Source organism: Poecilia formosa, unplaced genomic scaffold (genome assembly GCF_000485575.1).
Source record: "Poecilia formosa unplaced genomic scaffold, Poecilia_formosa-5.1.2 Scaffold26, whole genome shotgun sequence".
In the NCBI taxonomy this organism is placed as follows: domain Eukaryota; kingdom Metazoa; phylum Chordata; class Actinopteri; order Cyprinodontiformes; family Poeciliidae; genus Poecilia; species Poecilia formosa.
In genome coordinates, this window is record NW_006799965.1 from 3,656,979 (window position 1) to 3,674,084 (window position 17,106).

Sequence of the window (17,106 nt, forward strand, 5' to 3'; positions counted from 1 at the left end):
TAGTTGAGATTTACTCTTTACACGGACCGTCAAAGGAAATTAAAAGTATTGACCCCCCCCCCAAAAGAAAAAAAAAACTTTCAGATTATTTATTTGAAATTGTTTGAGATGTCAGTAATTGTGGTTCCAGTAATTTATTTATAAAACATTTATTATTTTTCAATGTGAAATTAACAAAATGTATAAATTAAAATTTATTTTTTTAATTTTCCAGTGTGGGTTTATGCAACTGCACTGAATGATGGATTTTATCTTAATGTATCTTTTTAAAGAGGTGCCACCAAGTAAGGGTTTCGTTGACTAACGCAGGATATAGTTGTCCAAGAAAAAATGCCCTTGCCACTTGTCTTGTCAATTTATTTTCTAATTTTTTAAAATTTTCTTTATTGCAATAACATTATAATTTTGCAAATAATGCCAAATTATTTCTAAAAAAATAAAACAAATTAACCAGATGATCAGTCAAGTTCTCCATTCTCTGAACAAGTTCACAAAACAGAGGACTAATTCATCTCAAATGGACTTTTCTGAAAGTAATGTAGCCGGTCGTGCTTTAGTCGTGCATAAAACGGTTGAAGGCTGACGATGTTGTAATCTGACTCTCTAAAGCGTAGCCTAAAACCCAAAATGTGATCTTACAAGTCTTAGGACTTCAAAAGTGGATTTCTCTTCATTAGTAACTGTGTGGGTCTTACGGGTAGAGTTAACAACAAAAAATAATCCTGATTACTTTCTGACCCTCTGTCAGGTAGCAGCACTGATGAGGTAAAAAGCATTAAAAAAAATCACACCGAGCCTCCAATCTGACAGCTGAAACTGAGCTGTAAAAAAAAAAGAAAAAAAAAAAAAAAAGGCATGGCGTTCCTGTTGCCGTGAGATAGTGCGGATATGATTTTGGTTCTTCTCCTGACAGTAATTACCATTCCAATAACCAATTACAGTAAAAGGTATCCAAGAATTCCTCTGGCTCCTCTTCAAAATGGTAATTGCCAGTGGAACGTTCGCATTATAACCAGAACCATATGATGACCTCTGGTTTTACTTCATAACCCAACTGAGATCCAAGAGGCAGCTGTGAATTTCCCCTTTGCCGGATAAGTGTAGGCTCAGTCTGATATGATGTGTGATTATGCTGCCTGCCTTGCAGGCGTCCAAAGCCCACACTTCAATTAGCTTTGCATAGCCCTCGCCGACATCCCCGCACAGCCGAACAGAGGCGGACAGAGCAGGGAGATGGATAGCGAGAGAGGGAGAAAGGAGGTCAGTGGGAGAACGTGGAGGATGGGGGAGGGAGATCAGACAAGACGGGCAGCACTTTGTCAGGACCTGCAGCCTCAGCCACCCCGGTGACAGCTCGAGGATGAGGGTTCTTAGCTGTGACTGTTACGAGTGATGCATGAGCTGATATGTGTTGCACTTGCTTGGGGTGAGATGAGGACATACCTTCTGGAGCTCCTCAAGCTCCAGCAGCAACACCTCTGAAACATAGCTGTCAGACAAATGGATGGGGGTGCAAAAAGAAAAAGGAAGCATTTAAGAACTTTATTATTATTATTATTATTATTATTAAATACTAAATACTTTCACAGCTGTGAGCTCAGCTTGGAGTTCAAGTCTTAGAAGTTTGCTGTTTTCTAGCACCTCCTCTTGGAGCAGAAAGTTAATGCACTGTTGTACACCTGTTTGTCGAAATCAGTGAAAGATCTGAGGAACAGAAAAATGCTCACCAGATGTGAAGGGGAAACTCCCGGCCAGCAACACTGCTGGCAACTACATATGCAACACGTTTCATCGTGAGCCAGAGCAGCCATTATTTCAGATGCGCAAACAAACACTTGACAGTGATTTGCCTTAAACATCTGCACAGCAGAATACAGACGGGCTGCAACAGGCAAGCAAAAGAAACTGTGGAGCCCCTGGAATAGTGTCCTTAATTATTCACTGTATATGCAGTTAGCAGGCCTGCGTATCAATAATTTACTATAAAAACCTGCAAAGCTGAAGGTGTAAGGGATACGGGCGGGCTTGAGTTTATATTTCACAAGAGCTGCTTGGTTCCAGCACAAAAACAAAACCAAAAAAAAAAAGAAAAAAAAAAGACATTTATAATCTTGGCACTCATCTATATGTTGAATGCAGAAATATTAAGTCTTCACTGTGTTCTTGGATAAATGTGGAGCTCTTGTTTGCCTGTTCTGAATTAGTAGTCCACTCGTTCGCTGCTATTTTAGTTGAACTTCAGGGTGGAGGCAGCATGCCTCAGGGATGTGTGCTGTTATTTTAATGAGTTTGCATCACTGCACAGTTCAAAATAATATATACCCCCTCTACGACGCCTTGTAGAAGTATTCATATCCCCTGATCCTTTTCGAATTTTGTCATCTCACAAAAAGCATATCAATATGTTCCATTGGGACCTAATGTGATAGACAAATAAAACTCCTGCACCTTTCACTGCAGTTACCGTGGCAAATTGTTTTGAATATCAGGTTTGCACGTAGAGAATGAAAGTTTCGCCTTTTCATTTTTTTCACATCATCAATCCACTGCGTTGGACTGTGACAGTAGAGAAAAATATGTCTTGGAATTTGGGAGCCGTAAAATGTCTTTAGCATCTCAAGCTCCATGTACCTTAGCTAGAAGGATAAGACGGTGTGAACACACCAAACGTGACTGAAAATGGGTATAATACATGTTCATTGCAAAGGCTTAGTGGCACTCAAAAGCAGATGAGCTCTAATTTCTGGACTGATCAAACTTGGATGAAGCTTGAACAGTTGAATCGCTTCTAGTTTCTTTGTGGACTATATTGCTGCTCCTGACATCTCTGACACAACCTGACTAGTGACCTGCCCTCTGAGCATCTTATTCTTAATCGCATTGAAACAGCCATGTTTGTAAGTCACGTGGGATAAAAAAAATAAAAAAAAGAAAAAAAAAAGAAAAAATCTTCCAAATACATGAACAAACGTCCCTGTACTTCCTCAGGAAAGGTAACTCCACAGCATAATGCCACCTCCACCATGCTTCCCCATGTTTACAGTTGGATTAGAGTGACATACTTTAATACTTTTGAAAGGCTCTGTCCATGTTCTCATCGGCGTATTGGAATGTGTCGCTCACGGCTGATTTCTCTTTGCAGATTGGCTGCTGGAACGAGTACACAGGATTTGTAAATATTATGGATCCTCAGGTCAACATCTCAGAGGAAAACCGAACCATTGTGGTCACTACTATTATGGTACACTTTCCACGCAGTTTTAAGTGTTTCACATATTCTGCCACTCGAGGTCATGGTGTTGATTCCAATGAGTGATACATTCTGTCCTGGACGGGTAGAACCACATCTTTTTTGTGTTGCTTTCCACCCACTCACTACATGTTGAAACAGTCGGCCCCAGATAAGCGAAGGTGGCGGTTTCGTGGCGTGGGGAAGGGTAGTGGGGCGGGGGGGAGTGTTTCAACTGTATCCGTGTGGGTGTCAAAGCATTTTGGTTTCCCATGTTTTAGTGGCCTGTCGTAGCAGTGACGTCACAATAAATGGTGTAAGTGATTATAGTTGACTCCATCAGTTACAAAAAAAAAAAACAAAGCAAAACATAAAACGCATACGTAAGTAGACCCGTCTGTCCTTTTCAAGTAAATGTTCAATGACACTTGGGACAGACCGACTGCAGAATGACGAGAGAATGATGCTGCAGTGGTTACACAAGCTGGGCAAAGCAAAATAAACAGCATTGGAGAAGGATAAGTTGGTATGGCGGTTTCCCCTGTTATCACTTCTTCAATCTATTTTGCTTTGCTCCTCCATGTGTTCTGTGTTGAAGTATATACTAACCCTAAGCACTTTAGTAAAGCCACATTAAGAGAAATGGACCACATTCTTAAGCTAATTTAATTCAACCAAAAATATGTAAGGCTTACTAGATGGCTCATAACAGAAACATTTTATTGCAACAGAAAACATTTCAAAATGATGGAGAAAAAGTTTCTGAAAAGCAGTGGTTATCTTAAAAATATATATATATATGTATATATATGTAAATGAATGAGAATCACACAGAAGTGAGAGGGAAAAAAAAACGAACATCTCCAGAGGAGGAAAAACAGACTGCCTGAGTAGAAAAATACTCTGTGGATCCAGTGTGATGGGATACATTCAGCACAGAACAAACAAATCATTGCTCTCCCACTTGCACTCTAATTGTGTGTGGCTGTAATGACAATGCCGCCTCTCCTGAGCAGCCCTGTTGTTCCGTAATGACGATGTGCTCAGTTAGAGGAAGGGTGAGCTGCACAAGTCTTTTTTTTTTTAAATGGAGTGAAACAGCTGGCACGCTCCTGGTCTGCTTTTAATTATTTTTGTTATAAAGGATTTTTATGTCGCTTGATTCTAAATGACAAATAGCAACCAGTTGATTTTTCTTTTTTTATATAAGCTTGTTTGCTTACTTCTAATGGAATCGCAGTTTATTATTGATTCATTAAGTGTTTTTTTTATTTAATTATTTATTTAAGAATTACTAATAATGTAACAAAATGTTACTTTTTTCATTGATTGAATAAGACGAACTAACTGTGCATTGGTGCAGTGTGCTTGCTGAGATAGCAGAGGCACTTCTCTGATCCCTCTACTGTCACTGGCATTTACTTGTGAAACCCATTCCCCACCCCTGTTCTCATCCCCATTCTCCACTGAGCTGACCCACGCCCTGCCTACCACTGACGCAACCTGATTATAAGAATAATCTGGCTGGTAAAATTTATAAATGTATATTTTTTTTTACATATAGAAAAAGTCACTGAGTTGGACTTGCGGATTAAAATATAGTTTACTACAAACTGGTTTGGCTTGGTGTCTGCTGGCTGTCAAGGCTTGATAAGAGCAGCCGAACCGTGTGATCATTCTGCTTTTATCACCGCATATTTGTGCATTAGCAGGCCATCATTTGTTTATGCACGACTGCATGGACACGTTTGTAGCTGCTAGTAATATATGGAGTGTGTGTGTGATTTGGGATTGGTGTGCATCTGTGGTCACGTTTCAAGGAAAACATTACAAGGACAGAGAGCAATTTCCCATGAATTAAAAAATTTGAAACATACTATGGCTAATTTCCACACATGCCATGAGGTCAGGGTCCATTAAGAACCATTTGTTGACATTTTCCCACAAAGTTGAGGTTTCAAATAATGTGTGTTTTATACAACACCCAACACAACAACTCTTAAGACAAAAAACAGAACAAAAATGATGAGAACCTAAATATCTAAGACTAAAATATTTCTATTTCCATTATTATTAATTCTTGATCTCCTGCCAATTATAGCAAAGATTGTTGCAGAGGTCACACTCGGCATATTTAGGTGAAAATTTTGGAAATATACATCGTCTTAAACAGTATTAACACGAAAAGCTCTAAACTACAACTTCCGTTGTAGCACAGTGTAAGATTAATAATTACTTACGGATTATACACTCAGCAGACATTTTTTATTGATTTGAGTTTTAGGACATAGCGCATCATGCTGTTGTACATAGCCAGAGGAAAACTGGTACAATACAGATATAAATTATAAATATCTCCCATATCATTTCAGTTTAACCGGTAATACAAGGCAGGATTGATCCATGCTTTCATGTTATTTATACCAAATTATATCCTTTAAATTTCACAGCTTCGATTGAAATGCATCAGACTTTACAGCATGTTAGCGTCTCAGTTCTTTGAGCCTGTGTTAACTGCAGCCGCAGCTTTCTGTTGTTAGCTGTCAGTGGTGACACAAGGTGTTTTTCATGTTGCTGTCACCAATCGTCTCCAAGATTGCAGATAGTTGCAACAAGTGGCTACTTGACCTGTTGTTGCCTTTCTATTATCTTGATGCTGTTTGCCCATTCTCCTCTAAATTATGGCATCGGCCATTTCTGAATTACAGATCAGGCTATCGGGCACCAACACCCAGACCAGGTTCCTCATCTTTACCACATCAAGATGCAAATTGCTATTTGTATTGCCAAGCATTTGAACAGGGATAGCTAATAAAGTGGCCAATGGGTGTAGTATTTAACATGCTAATTATGAGAACAACCTTAACCCTGAACATCATGGGAAGTTTGAGGAAAAGGCTGGATTAAGAATTACTCCTGGATTATGGAGTTAGAGGTTCGGAGGTCAGGAATAAATAAAATCTCTAAATTTTATTTAGAGTATGTCAAAAAAATACTTGTGTGTGTATCTTTTGTTTGAGTGTGTACATGTTTAGTGTATGTGCATGTATTTGAACGCATGTTTGCATATTTCTGTATTTTTTTAACGTGTACGGGGGCATAGGAGTGAATAAACCAGCATATGTTTGAATCAACAGGAAGCTCCTTATGTGATGTACAAGAAAAATTATATGCATCTGGAGGGGAATGACAGATATGAAGGCTACTGCGTCGATTTAGCATCTGAGATTGCCAAACATGTTGGAATTAAGTACAAACTGTCAATAGTAATGGACGGCAAGTATGGAGCCCGAGACCCTGAGACCAAGACGTGGAACGGGATGGTGGGTGAACTGGTCTATGGGGTGAGTACTGGGAGTCTCGATTCTGCTGATTACATGACAGTTTGCAAGGAACTTCAACATGAGAGGAGATCTCATTTTTCTGTCTTAAGGTGATCACCAAACCCGCGGTGAACTCATCAGCTCTTGCCCCAGTTCAAAGTCCCATGATGTCCCTTGAAGCTCAGCTGTGAGTGAATTTGTCAAATGCAGCCTGAAGCATTGGGGAGTTGGTGATCATCTTGAGACGGAGAAAATGAAATCATTTCTCAGTGCTGTTCATTGCAATTAATCCTTCTTGCTTAGTTTAGAAACTGTCTCTCTCCCTCTCTCTTTCTCCCCCAGTCGAAACAGAGGTAGGTACATGAAAACAATGAGTCCATATGGCAAACACACTGTAATCACTTTGATGAATGAAAGATTGTATGTCTTTGAAGTGACTGTGTAATTATGTTCAATGTTTCACGTGTTTGATGAATTATGCCAGATTCACAGCTGAGTAATCTGCTTTAGAATCAACAGCTAAATGATGGTTTGCGGTTTGAAGCAACAAGATCCATATGGCGCTGCGCTTCACAACCTCTAGCGTTAAGGACGGGGGTCACGGTGTGTTATACATCTGACGAGAGTCAGCGTGGGCACTTGCGACACCTTTAAGAATTTTCAAAATGATCCCGACCCCTCCCAGTCACCTTTCTTTGAGGCCTCAATAGTTGAGCAGGGGCCAAATACAAAATGCATGAGAGTCAGACCTCCTCGCTTGTTCAATATCCTCACTATCAGCTGGAGAGATTGCTCGGTTTCATGTGCCAAATTATCTTTCGAATAGGAAAAGTCCACTCCCTGCAGATGAAAGTGGTGGGGAAACTGATTCCAAACACATTGCAGTCAAGTCTTTCCAGCCCTGCGCCTTTGCAGCAGGTGGGCCAGTCCTAATAGTTTTGTACATTCTGACCTTTTGACCAGTAAATTAATTTGATTTTCGTTGTCTTTAAAAGGTTAGGCCCGAGGCTCCTCTTTATTGTTTTGTTTGCCTGGCCATTGATTGAACACAGCACAGGAATTAAATGGTTATAGCCCACGTCTCAGCGTTGCGTTGACAGGGTAAAGAAAACAGTCGTGTTTATTGGCTCTATTTGTGTCGCTCCTTGCTCCGACCTCATAAAAAGCAAACACTCTCCGCCTTGTGCTCCTTCAGTTCGATGTTTTCTCATTTTTTGACATGAAAAGGCAAACGCAGCACAATGCAACAATGGACGCTATTGTCTTTTCCCACACTAGCTTCTTTGAAGAGGAGCATTATTTAATTAATCACACACACACAGTATGCACTAACATTGTCTGACATGATTAATTATTTTCTTCTGCTTTTACAGAGAAAGCTGTTGTGATTTCTGAAAAAGAAAAAAAAGGGGCAGCACCACCTTCATTGGATTTGTTTTGATAGCGTAATGTGATTGAAGTAGCAGAGCAAAGGGAGAAGGAGATAAAGAGAAACAGCTTGGAGAAAGAAAAAAAAAATACAGCGCCAGAATAAGCTATGTTTGGGAAAATAAGTGTAAGACACTGCCAGTGCTTTCAGATGTCTATGTGCAGCAATGATTTTGCATTCTGCAGATAAAAATGTCTAATTAAACAACATGTACAGTTTTTTTTTTCTGTCCTACTTCCGTGCAAAAATTCAATTTGGTGTTTTGTTTTTATATATCTGAAATTTTTCTTCCACTTTCTGCCTCATTTAGTCAAACATTGCTCAAATACCCGTCTGTCTCAATGGATCGCTTCCAAGCTGCCTCTCTCTGAGCTTTTTCTCTTTTCTACCTCTAAATAGAACAATATTTCTGTATAATTTTTTTTCCTTCTCATCTTAGACCTTGCCTACATTTCCAGCAACTCTTTTTGCTTTCCTTTGTGATTCACCTTTTTTTTTTACAGCTCTCCTTAAAACAGGATTTTTTTTTTTCTTCTTAAGAGTCATATGTAAAGTGAGATTTAAACAGCTGCAGTCGTTCACACATACAATGACCTATTTCCCTAACATGTTCCCTGTGCATGTCCCTATTTCCAGAGGGCAGATATAGCCGTTGCGCCTCTCACCATTACTCTGGTTCGAGAGGAGGTGATAGACTTTTCCAAGCCCTTTATGAGCTTGGGCATCTCCATTATGATAAAGAAGCCACAAAAATCCAAGCCTGGCGTTTTCTCCTTCCTGGACCCGCTGGCCTATGAGATCTGGATGTGTATAGTGTTTGCCTACATTGGTGTGAGCGTGGTACTGTTCCTGGTCAGTCGGTTCAGCCCGTATGAGTGGAACCTTGAGGAGCAGGATGAGACCAAAGACCCCCAGACTCCCCCCGATCCACCCAATGACTTTGGTATCTTCAACTCTCTGTGGTTCTCACTGGGCGCCTTCATGCAGCAGGGCTGCGACATCTCTCCAAGGTGGGTGAGCTTCAGTAGACACCTAGTTAAGGGATAGAGTAAAAATAAAAGTACAGTTTTATTTGGATTGTGGTCAGAGGTTTGCATGCATAGCACAAAAGTTGTATGAACGACATTTGTCCACCTTTATTATTCCATTTGCTTTATTTGAAACACTAGTGCCACTCGCAGGGGAAATAGTCCCTCTGCTTGACACCTCCATGACAAATGGTAAAATGTTCCTACATTTGGGAAACTCTCTTTAACTCCTCCAAACATCCTTCACCTCTTTCAGTAAAGTGTTTGCTCTCCCCATTTGTTTTTAGCGCGGTCAACCTGACACTGCCGTTTCTTTGTTCTGCACACCAAGGTAGTAACAGCTCTGAATTGGCCATCTTACAATATGCAAGTGTTAGTGCTCCCCGCCAGCGCAATGTAGTTTTTGCAGCTCTCTGGGGGATTTAAAGTGCAATCAAACAGAAAAGAATTGCCAGGCACTGTGTCAATACACACACTGGACGATTCATTGTGAAGTGTGCCAAAACAAAACAGATCAGTGGACTTCAGCCAAGGATAGTTCCTTTAGAAGTGGTGACGCTGGATAAAAGGAGAATACTAAAAAGGTGTTGCACACCATTGATATGTTTTACCCTCTATAATGGGAGACTTCTGATGTATTTTATGAGAGACGCTCCATATAAACTCACAACATGGCACCTTTTGTTTTTTCAATACCAGCTTGAACTTGGATTTATGGTTGGCTACATCCAAGTAGCTTCTCTCCAACCCAAGACAACCTCACTTAATATTAGTCAGGGTATATGCATATATTGAATTGCATGTATAAGTTTCGCCCCATGTTGATATGAAAAAATTTACAAATTAGTCCTTCTAATTCTTGTTTTAAATGTTCACACATCTCATGTTTTTATTAGCGGTAAGCAAGAAATTATCACCATAAGAAAAAAAAAGCTTCAAAACATCAGTGTGTAATTGCGCACTGAATTACTGAAATACATGGTCTTTTCATTAATATTCTAATTTATTGACTATGAGTGTAGATGACATTTATGTTAATGGTGATTTATATGTTAACTTCTGACCAGAATCCTGCATGTTTTTCCTGATTGCACAGTGTCTCACAGTTTGCTACTTGAAGCTCTGAACTAATTTTTGACACAGACTTGAGAGCAAGTTAAATCTGCAAGTTTAAAAAATAAAAACATTCAAAGATGTTTTGCTATTTTCTTTGGACGTGTGCTTTTCTATCTCCCTAAAGTGTTTCCATCTCGGTTTTACGAGTTACCAGGAAATTCTCATGACTGATCCAATCATCTGTACACTTGAACACAACTGGTAGATGTTAGCAGCTCAACAGGCTCTAATTGCATTTTTTCGTTTCCCCCGTCGTACACCATCCCTCTGTCAGGTCTCTTTCAGGGCGTATCGTTGGTGGTGTTTGGTGGTTCTTCACCCTCATCATCATCTCCTCCTACACTGCCAACCTGGCTGCCTTCTTGACTGTGGAGAGAATGGTGTCGCCTATAGAGAGTGCAGAGGATCTAGCAAAGCAGACAGAGATTGCGTACGGCACTCTGGACTCAGGCTCGACAAAAGAGTTTTTCAGGGTGAGTGGAGTCAGAAAACAGGTTTTTGTGCAATGCACCAGCTGCATTTTCTATCAGCCAAAGTGGTAAATCATGTAGAGCCCTAAATATTAAATCATAGACCTTTCTCTATGTCCTTGATCGACAACTCCTTCGCAGCTCTTCCCTTTGTGTGCTTTCAGAGAAGAACTCCTGACCTGTGAGAAATTCACCCAAATAAGTCATGTTGACAAAGTATCAATTCTTGAACTCATTGGACAGGAATGTCAAATTTATGCAGCGCGCGCTGCAGTGCGCAACCTTGAGGCCTTCCGAGGCTGTCAGCAGAAAGCATGATAACAACCCTGAAGGCTCAGAGGTGATAAAAACAGGAGGCTTAATCAAAGCACCCACATAAGACTCAGACACTGAAGGGTCAGTTCATAAGTTATAATTAGCAAGGCAGCCATGGCTGGCAAATTAGGTGTGATGAGGAAGAGCCCCCGCAGGTCAAGCAGAGCGGCCGAAAAGACATTTCAGAAGGAATCAGCAATATGTCTGCCGGCGTGAGAGACTAGCTCAGCAATTAAGTTATAAATTACTTACAATCTGAGGTGTGAGTGTTTGAGTGTCTTAGAACTAATCACACGCTCACCGTGCAAGAGCTCACCGAAGCTACGTGTTGTCAGGACGATCAATCTTTTGCCTTGAGATCCGTAGATGTCTTTGCTCGCGGCGCGCTCACAATAGCATTCCTGAAAACAAATTCATGAAACGTTGCTCTAACTGTGATGACAAAAAGGCAATATGACAGCCTTTTATCTTGTGCTCCCCTCATTACTCATCACCAGGAGAGAAACATTACACATGTTTACCAGCTGCACACTGTTTTTAGAGAGAGTCTGACTCGAATTTTGAATCACAACCACAAAATCCAGAAATAAATCCATGTTCTTTCAGTCAGCGAAGAATGAGGAACTGTCTGCAGGGCTTGATGTTTAAAATTCTTTGGATAAAAGTCTGTAGCCCCTCATGAGCGAGGCATGAAAGATTCAATTCAGTGCAGATAATGCTTTGTATTTAAGGAAACATATTAGGACTGACAGTAAATTTATTCTTCACAGAATATCTGACAGAACTTGTCGCTGATCTGCTTTTTATCAAAAATGCTGCACAGGTGTAAGCCCGTACGGCGCACAGTAGCAGCAAATGACGACGGAGACTCCCTGAAAGGTACGCTGTGTCACAGAGCAATGCGAGATGCGGCTGGGGAGTCCCATTCTTCTGTATTCTGTCTAACGAGTGTCCTAGTTATACATCCCCAGATCTTCAAATAGGAAATGACATGTGTGAAGCTCTATTCCAGGGGACTTTTTAATTAAAGCTGCAGAAGGCTGACAAGGAAGAAAACTCACTGATTAATAGAAGTTCAGGTTCTGTTTCAGATCTGTTTCTTCAGAAAAAAATACATCCGGTGCTAATTAGACCCCGTACGCCATCAGCCAGCTGGAAATTCAAAATCAAGCCCAATTTTTCAAATCCGACACATGTCATCGCATCTGACACCACTGGCCTCTAATTTTTGATGCTTTCACCTGATTTATTTTCCAAAGCTCTCTTGACAAGTAAAACAACTTTTATGATCTAAAGAATTTATCTGCTTTCAGTGGCACAAAAAAAAAAACAAACAAACAAACATGGAGGTATGAATATTGCATGAATTCACAAGATTTTGGTTACGTTATTCTTCTCTTCTCCCTGGTTTAAGATGAAAACACTTTTTAGCTCCAGTCAAATTGACTGTTTGTAAAAGTATTTTCTACCTGACTAGAACCGTAACACTCCTTGCAGTTTGTCTCATCATCTGGGGGAATGCTTTGGATTGTTTTTACAAACTGCGGGTGTCGTAGCAGATATTCCAGAAAGCCCAGATTCCGACGGCCACCACCCACTAGGACAGCTGGCCTGGGAGCCCATGGATGTGCCCAGTGGAGGCCTCCATTACTCTAGGCATTTGGCAGTGGCTATCTAACAGCTCTTGGCTCCTTTCCCCCAGACTACCATGCTTCCCTGGAAGCATTTCTCTCCCCGGTCGTTAGCCTGTCTGTTGTTTTACCTTGAGATGGTCACTTTACTTGAGCACTACAGCTGCACTGCAATGCATTAAATTGATTTAAGTTTGTCAATTAGTGTTTTTTCAGTGATTCGAAAACAATGGGGAGGTACACCATTGATTGTACATTTACCCTCCTTATCAAGTACAAATGGGAAAAGTGTACATATATCTGTGACACAGTTATTGGCATCCCTGTGGTTGAAGCTTTGTGCAGCCCCGTTTTGCCAATAGAAAAGTAATTTCCCTGCGTAGAGAGGGAGAGTGAACTTTCATTTATGTGCCTTTTCCCCGTGCCGTTTTATGCACTCATCTGTTCAGATCACCCCAATAATTTGATATTGTCATTTCAGTTACTTTGTATCATATTAACGTTGATCTGACCACGTTTTAAAGTTTGTCTTGCAAAAAGCAAGGTAAAAAGACCCAATGACATGTGTTGTCAGTTTTTGAGCAGTCAGTCAAAAATGTATTTACAGTCTCATTGTATTTCAAGTAGTTCATGACCTCATGCACTCAGACGATGCAATCTAAGACTCCAGATCATAAAACAGACCCCCAGCATCACAAATCCTCCGCTATAGTCAACAGTGTGCATGAGATGCTTTTCCCCACATTCGTATCCTTTGTTTTTTGCCAAACTGACTCGGAGTGTTTCGTATCTAAAGCTCTATCTCAGCCTCATGAGAGTCAAGCGCACAGTTGGAGACTCCAGACGTTGACATTTGTGATGGAATAATATTTTTCTGGCTTTCCTGAGTTTAGCTATCATCTGAGGATTGCTGTGGAGTCATTGTGACCTCAAGAGACTTGGTATTTTTGCTATTACTTCCATGTAACTTCAGTGTAACCATTGCGTGTGAATGCGTGTGCGAATGGGTGAATGACTGAATGTAATGTAAAGTGCTGTGGACTCCAGCTAAAGTACCAAAAGTTTATTAAATTTAACATATTTTCATATGTGATCGTAAGACGGAAAATGTTTTTTTTTTTTTTCTAGCATGCCTGTCAGACGACTTGTTTGCTTGTCCATTACTCTGTTCCTGACTGTTTATGGTTGCAGATTAATGTGGCTGAAAGAAACGGGCCCCCGTGTCCCCTCATAATTACACCACAGGGAAACAGAAAATAATGGATGATTAATCCTAAACACTATGATAAACTAAAGTTGTACAGCAAGAATTATAATTTTAATTTCTCAAATGTTTTTCCACCTAACATTATGTCCGTGCAACAAAAGCTAAATTTATTTTAAGGGTTTTTACAAAGTCTTACGGGGAGCGTCAATAAACTCCATCCAAATGGCTCACTGCATTGCTGAAATGCACAATACTGTGAAGACTGGATCAGACGACCTTTGGCGATAAAAGCGAGTTGACTTGGTTGTTTAATTACCTGTAAAGACATGGTCTGGATGATCAAATGCAATTCCAATGTCCCTTTATGCACCTCATTTAGTAGCAAAAGATGACAGAATCATAACTGCATGGGAAGTAAGGGGGCTTTGTTTGCTGCTCCCCTCGAAAAGATTGCCTATTAACCAAAGCTTCAATGGCAAACTATCATGCATCTCAGTGATCTGCAGGTGTGTTGGAGATTAGGGGACACAACAGCGAGGGCGCAGGCACCAATACGTTCTGTAAAGCATGAAAATCAATTTCACGTCTCAGCTATTGTAGCACACACTGCTGTCTCAGGATGGTCTGATACAATGTTTAATAAGCAGCTATTTGTGCTTAGCAGACCTGCATTAGAGCGGGGTTGCATGGCGAAGAGACAGCAAGGCAATTTTGTATAAGCAAACCCTGATTTGCCCTGGCATCATATGCAGCACAACTCCCAGGACTCTTGTCACTTTGCGTTTTAGAACAGCGTTAAGTAAAGGGGAGGTTCTCGCAGAGATCAGAGGCCGTTTGCATGAAAAAGAAACCCGACAAAACGTGCGCGCTACAAGATAGGCGTAACCTCTGAGGGAAAAGTACAGTCCTCCAAGGATTTGCCGAAGTTGAGATGAGCAACGGCGGGCTCTGTGGAGGAGCCGACGGAGTCCAGCACCGAGCATCAAAGACGAGTAATTGGTATTCAGGGTGAAGCATGTGGCACTTCAGTGACAAAATACACCCCCAGAGCTTCAACTTTCATCTCTTCCTACTTGAGATACAGGTAGTCCTGGTGTACAGGATATTGAAGGGAAGCGGCGATGTCGACGAACAAAATGGAAGGGAAGTTGAGTTGAATGAAATGTAGCAGAGGTGCTCGGCGATGGCCTTTAAATGCACAAGCAGTGGAGCATACGTGGGGGGAGGCTGTAATGAAAGCGGCCCTGCGGTGCCAGAGGGAGAATAAAAAACAGGCTGCAGTTCGGAGGCCAGCGGGCAGAGGGCTGGGAAATGCTGCATAACTCAAAATCGATACAGATTAAGTGGTTATTTAAAACGGAGAGGTCAATTTATTTGACTTTGGAGTTTAATCACTTGTCTCTTTAGAGACGTTTTAATGACGTGATTGGAGATTCTAAAAAGGAAAAGAAACACATCTCTCTCTCTCTCCCTGCTAAATTTGACAATGATCCTTTAACATACAGAGCTGCGGCGGCGGTCCTCTTTCCTGTCTTCCTGTCCTTTTCTGTCAGAAAAGCAGAGATAATTCAAAGGGCTTCATTCAGACGTGTAAGCACTTTCTACAAAGACCTTAAATATATTTCTGCAGAGTAACCTTTTAAAGTACAGGAGGACAGTACTCAACTTATTATGCAGTTCTGAGCAGTAGCTAAAAACTAGAACCTTTATTCCATACATATATTGGTATATTGTTCTCTGATAGTAAAGAAGAAGAAGAAAAAAAACATAATACTACAACACCACCAGCAACATTTAGATGATTTTGTATAATTATTTCAGCACTTAAACCACTGGACTTATTGTTGTTTTACAGCAGAAGAGAAAGCTGTAACAAGTGGGGCTGGAATAAATTATTAATAATAATAATAATACACAATAAATATTGTATTATGTTTTACATTGCTTTAGGTGTGATTCAGGCAATTACATGTATTGTGACTCAATTCACGTTTTATGCTCTGTTCTTGATGTGGAAAATGTCTTTTCCATACTTCACTTTCTTTCCCATTATGTAAATAATGTTCTTCCTTTCTTCTTTCCTTCCTTCCTCTACATTTTTCTTTTTTCTCTCCTCCAAATGTTGCACACTTCTGCTACGCTTTTTTTTTATGTCTCCAGAGTCTGTATTATCCAGACTAAATGTCGTAGTTTACATTCGACTGCAACTTTCTCCTTTTTCCTGTTGTCGACTATAGCTTATTGCGTTTCCCTTTCTCTAACAAATCCTATTCGACCGCTAAAATCTACGTGCTATATTATCTTTGGTTTAATAATCAACACAAACACCAGCCAAAATTAATTAAATCACTTTAATTTTCAACAAATCTGACAGCGTTGGCATTGAAACATGCAAACCAGAATAAGCTCAGCTGTCACAAAAGGAATGTTAAAATATCAATCTTTGTATTTATGTTACACGTATATCACAAAACAATATTAAGGCAAGCTGTTTGAGGTGAAAACATTAAGCATGACCTACAGAGGACTCAGCTTTAGAACTTGTTGAAACTAATATGTTTTTGCTTTGTTTACATGTCTTACTTTCTTACAAGATGAGTTTTTCTTGGTCACTAAAACTGATATTTTAAAAAGAAAAAAAAATCAAAACGTAATTGGTTCTCAACTTGTCCTGATCTGTTTCTATCACACTTCAAATATAATTTGACAACATTAATGAAAGGGACAATAAATGATGTTAATATTCTATTCTGTCAATTAAATAGAGATTAAATGGTCTAATGTCAGAGAAAAAAAAAACTGCTCAAATGATCAAGTAACCTTTGGGCAAAGGCACTGCTTCAGCCATTTTTAAGACCCTTTATCAGGTTGAAGTTATTCCCGCCTGCCAACTGGGCATGGGTATTATAATATTTTTGACAAATATCTAATCACATAGATGAAGTTTTTGTCAAAAAGCTGAGGAAAAAATATCACTCATTAAAATCTCCACAGTAGATTTTCTGGGTTCTCGGAGATATTGATCCCTTTCTATTTCTAATGTTATCATAACCTTACTTTAAGAAAAAATTCCCGAACTATCCCTTTAACAAGCCTCTATCTAGACTCTACTTGTATTCAGGATCGTGGTCCACATATTACATCTCATGTTTAGCACTTACCCAATCTAAAGAGAGTTCATACAGTATCAGATATTTGTAAAACAAAGCTAATAAGGATCACTGCTCTCACCATCAGTCGGCCTTTTCCCGAGGCAAGTGATGTCTGTTTTCTCGTCTCGGGTCAGAGGCTTTGAAAACATTACATTACAAGGCGGCAGGAAGCTCATTGTTTCTGGTTGATTTGCTGGTTGAACACC

The 17,106-nt window shown here is 40.1% G+C and overlaps 1 protein-coding gene across 5 annotated transcripts in view; it reads left to right on the plus strand.

The window, feature by feature from the left end:
* gria3b (glutamate receptor, ionotropic, AMPA 3b) overlaps window positions 1–17,106 on the plus strand; it is a 112,511-nt gene that overhangs the window by 81,626 nt on the left and 13,779 nt on the right. For 4 of the 5 annotated variants that reach the window (XM_007548476.2, XM_007548475.2, XM_016669634.1 and 1 more), the window contains exons 9-12: window positions 3,143–3,241; window positions 6,367–6,573; window positions 8,618–8,991; window positions 10,400–10,598. In XM_007548476.2, the coding sequence (XP_007548538.1) occupies window positions 3,143–3,241; window positions 6,367–6,573; window positions 8,618–8,991; window positions 10,400–10,598 (879 nt within the window). Of the gene's footprint in view, window positions 1–3,142; window positions 3,242–6,366; window positions 6,574–6,662; window positions 7,444–8,617; window positions 8,992–10,399; window positions 10,599–17,106 lie in introns of those variants that run through there. The other variant, XM_007548478.2, reaches the window with a different exon arrangement.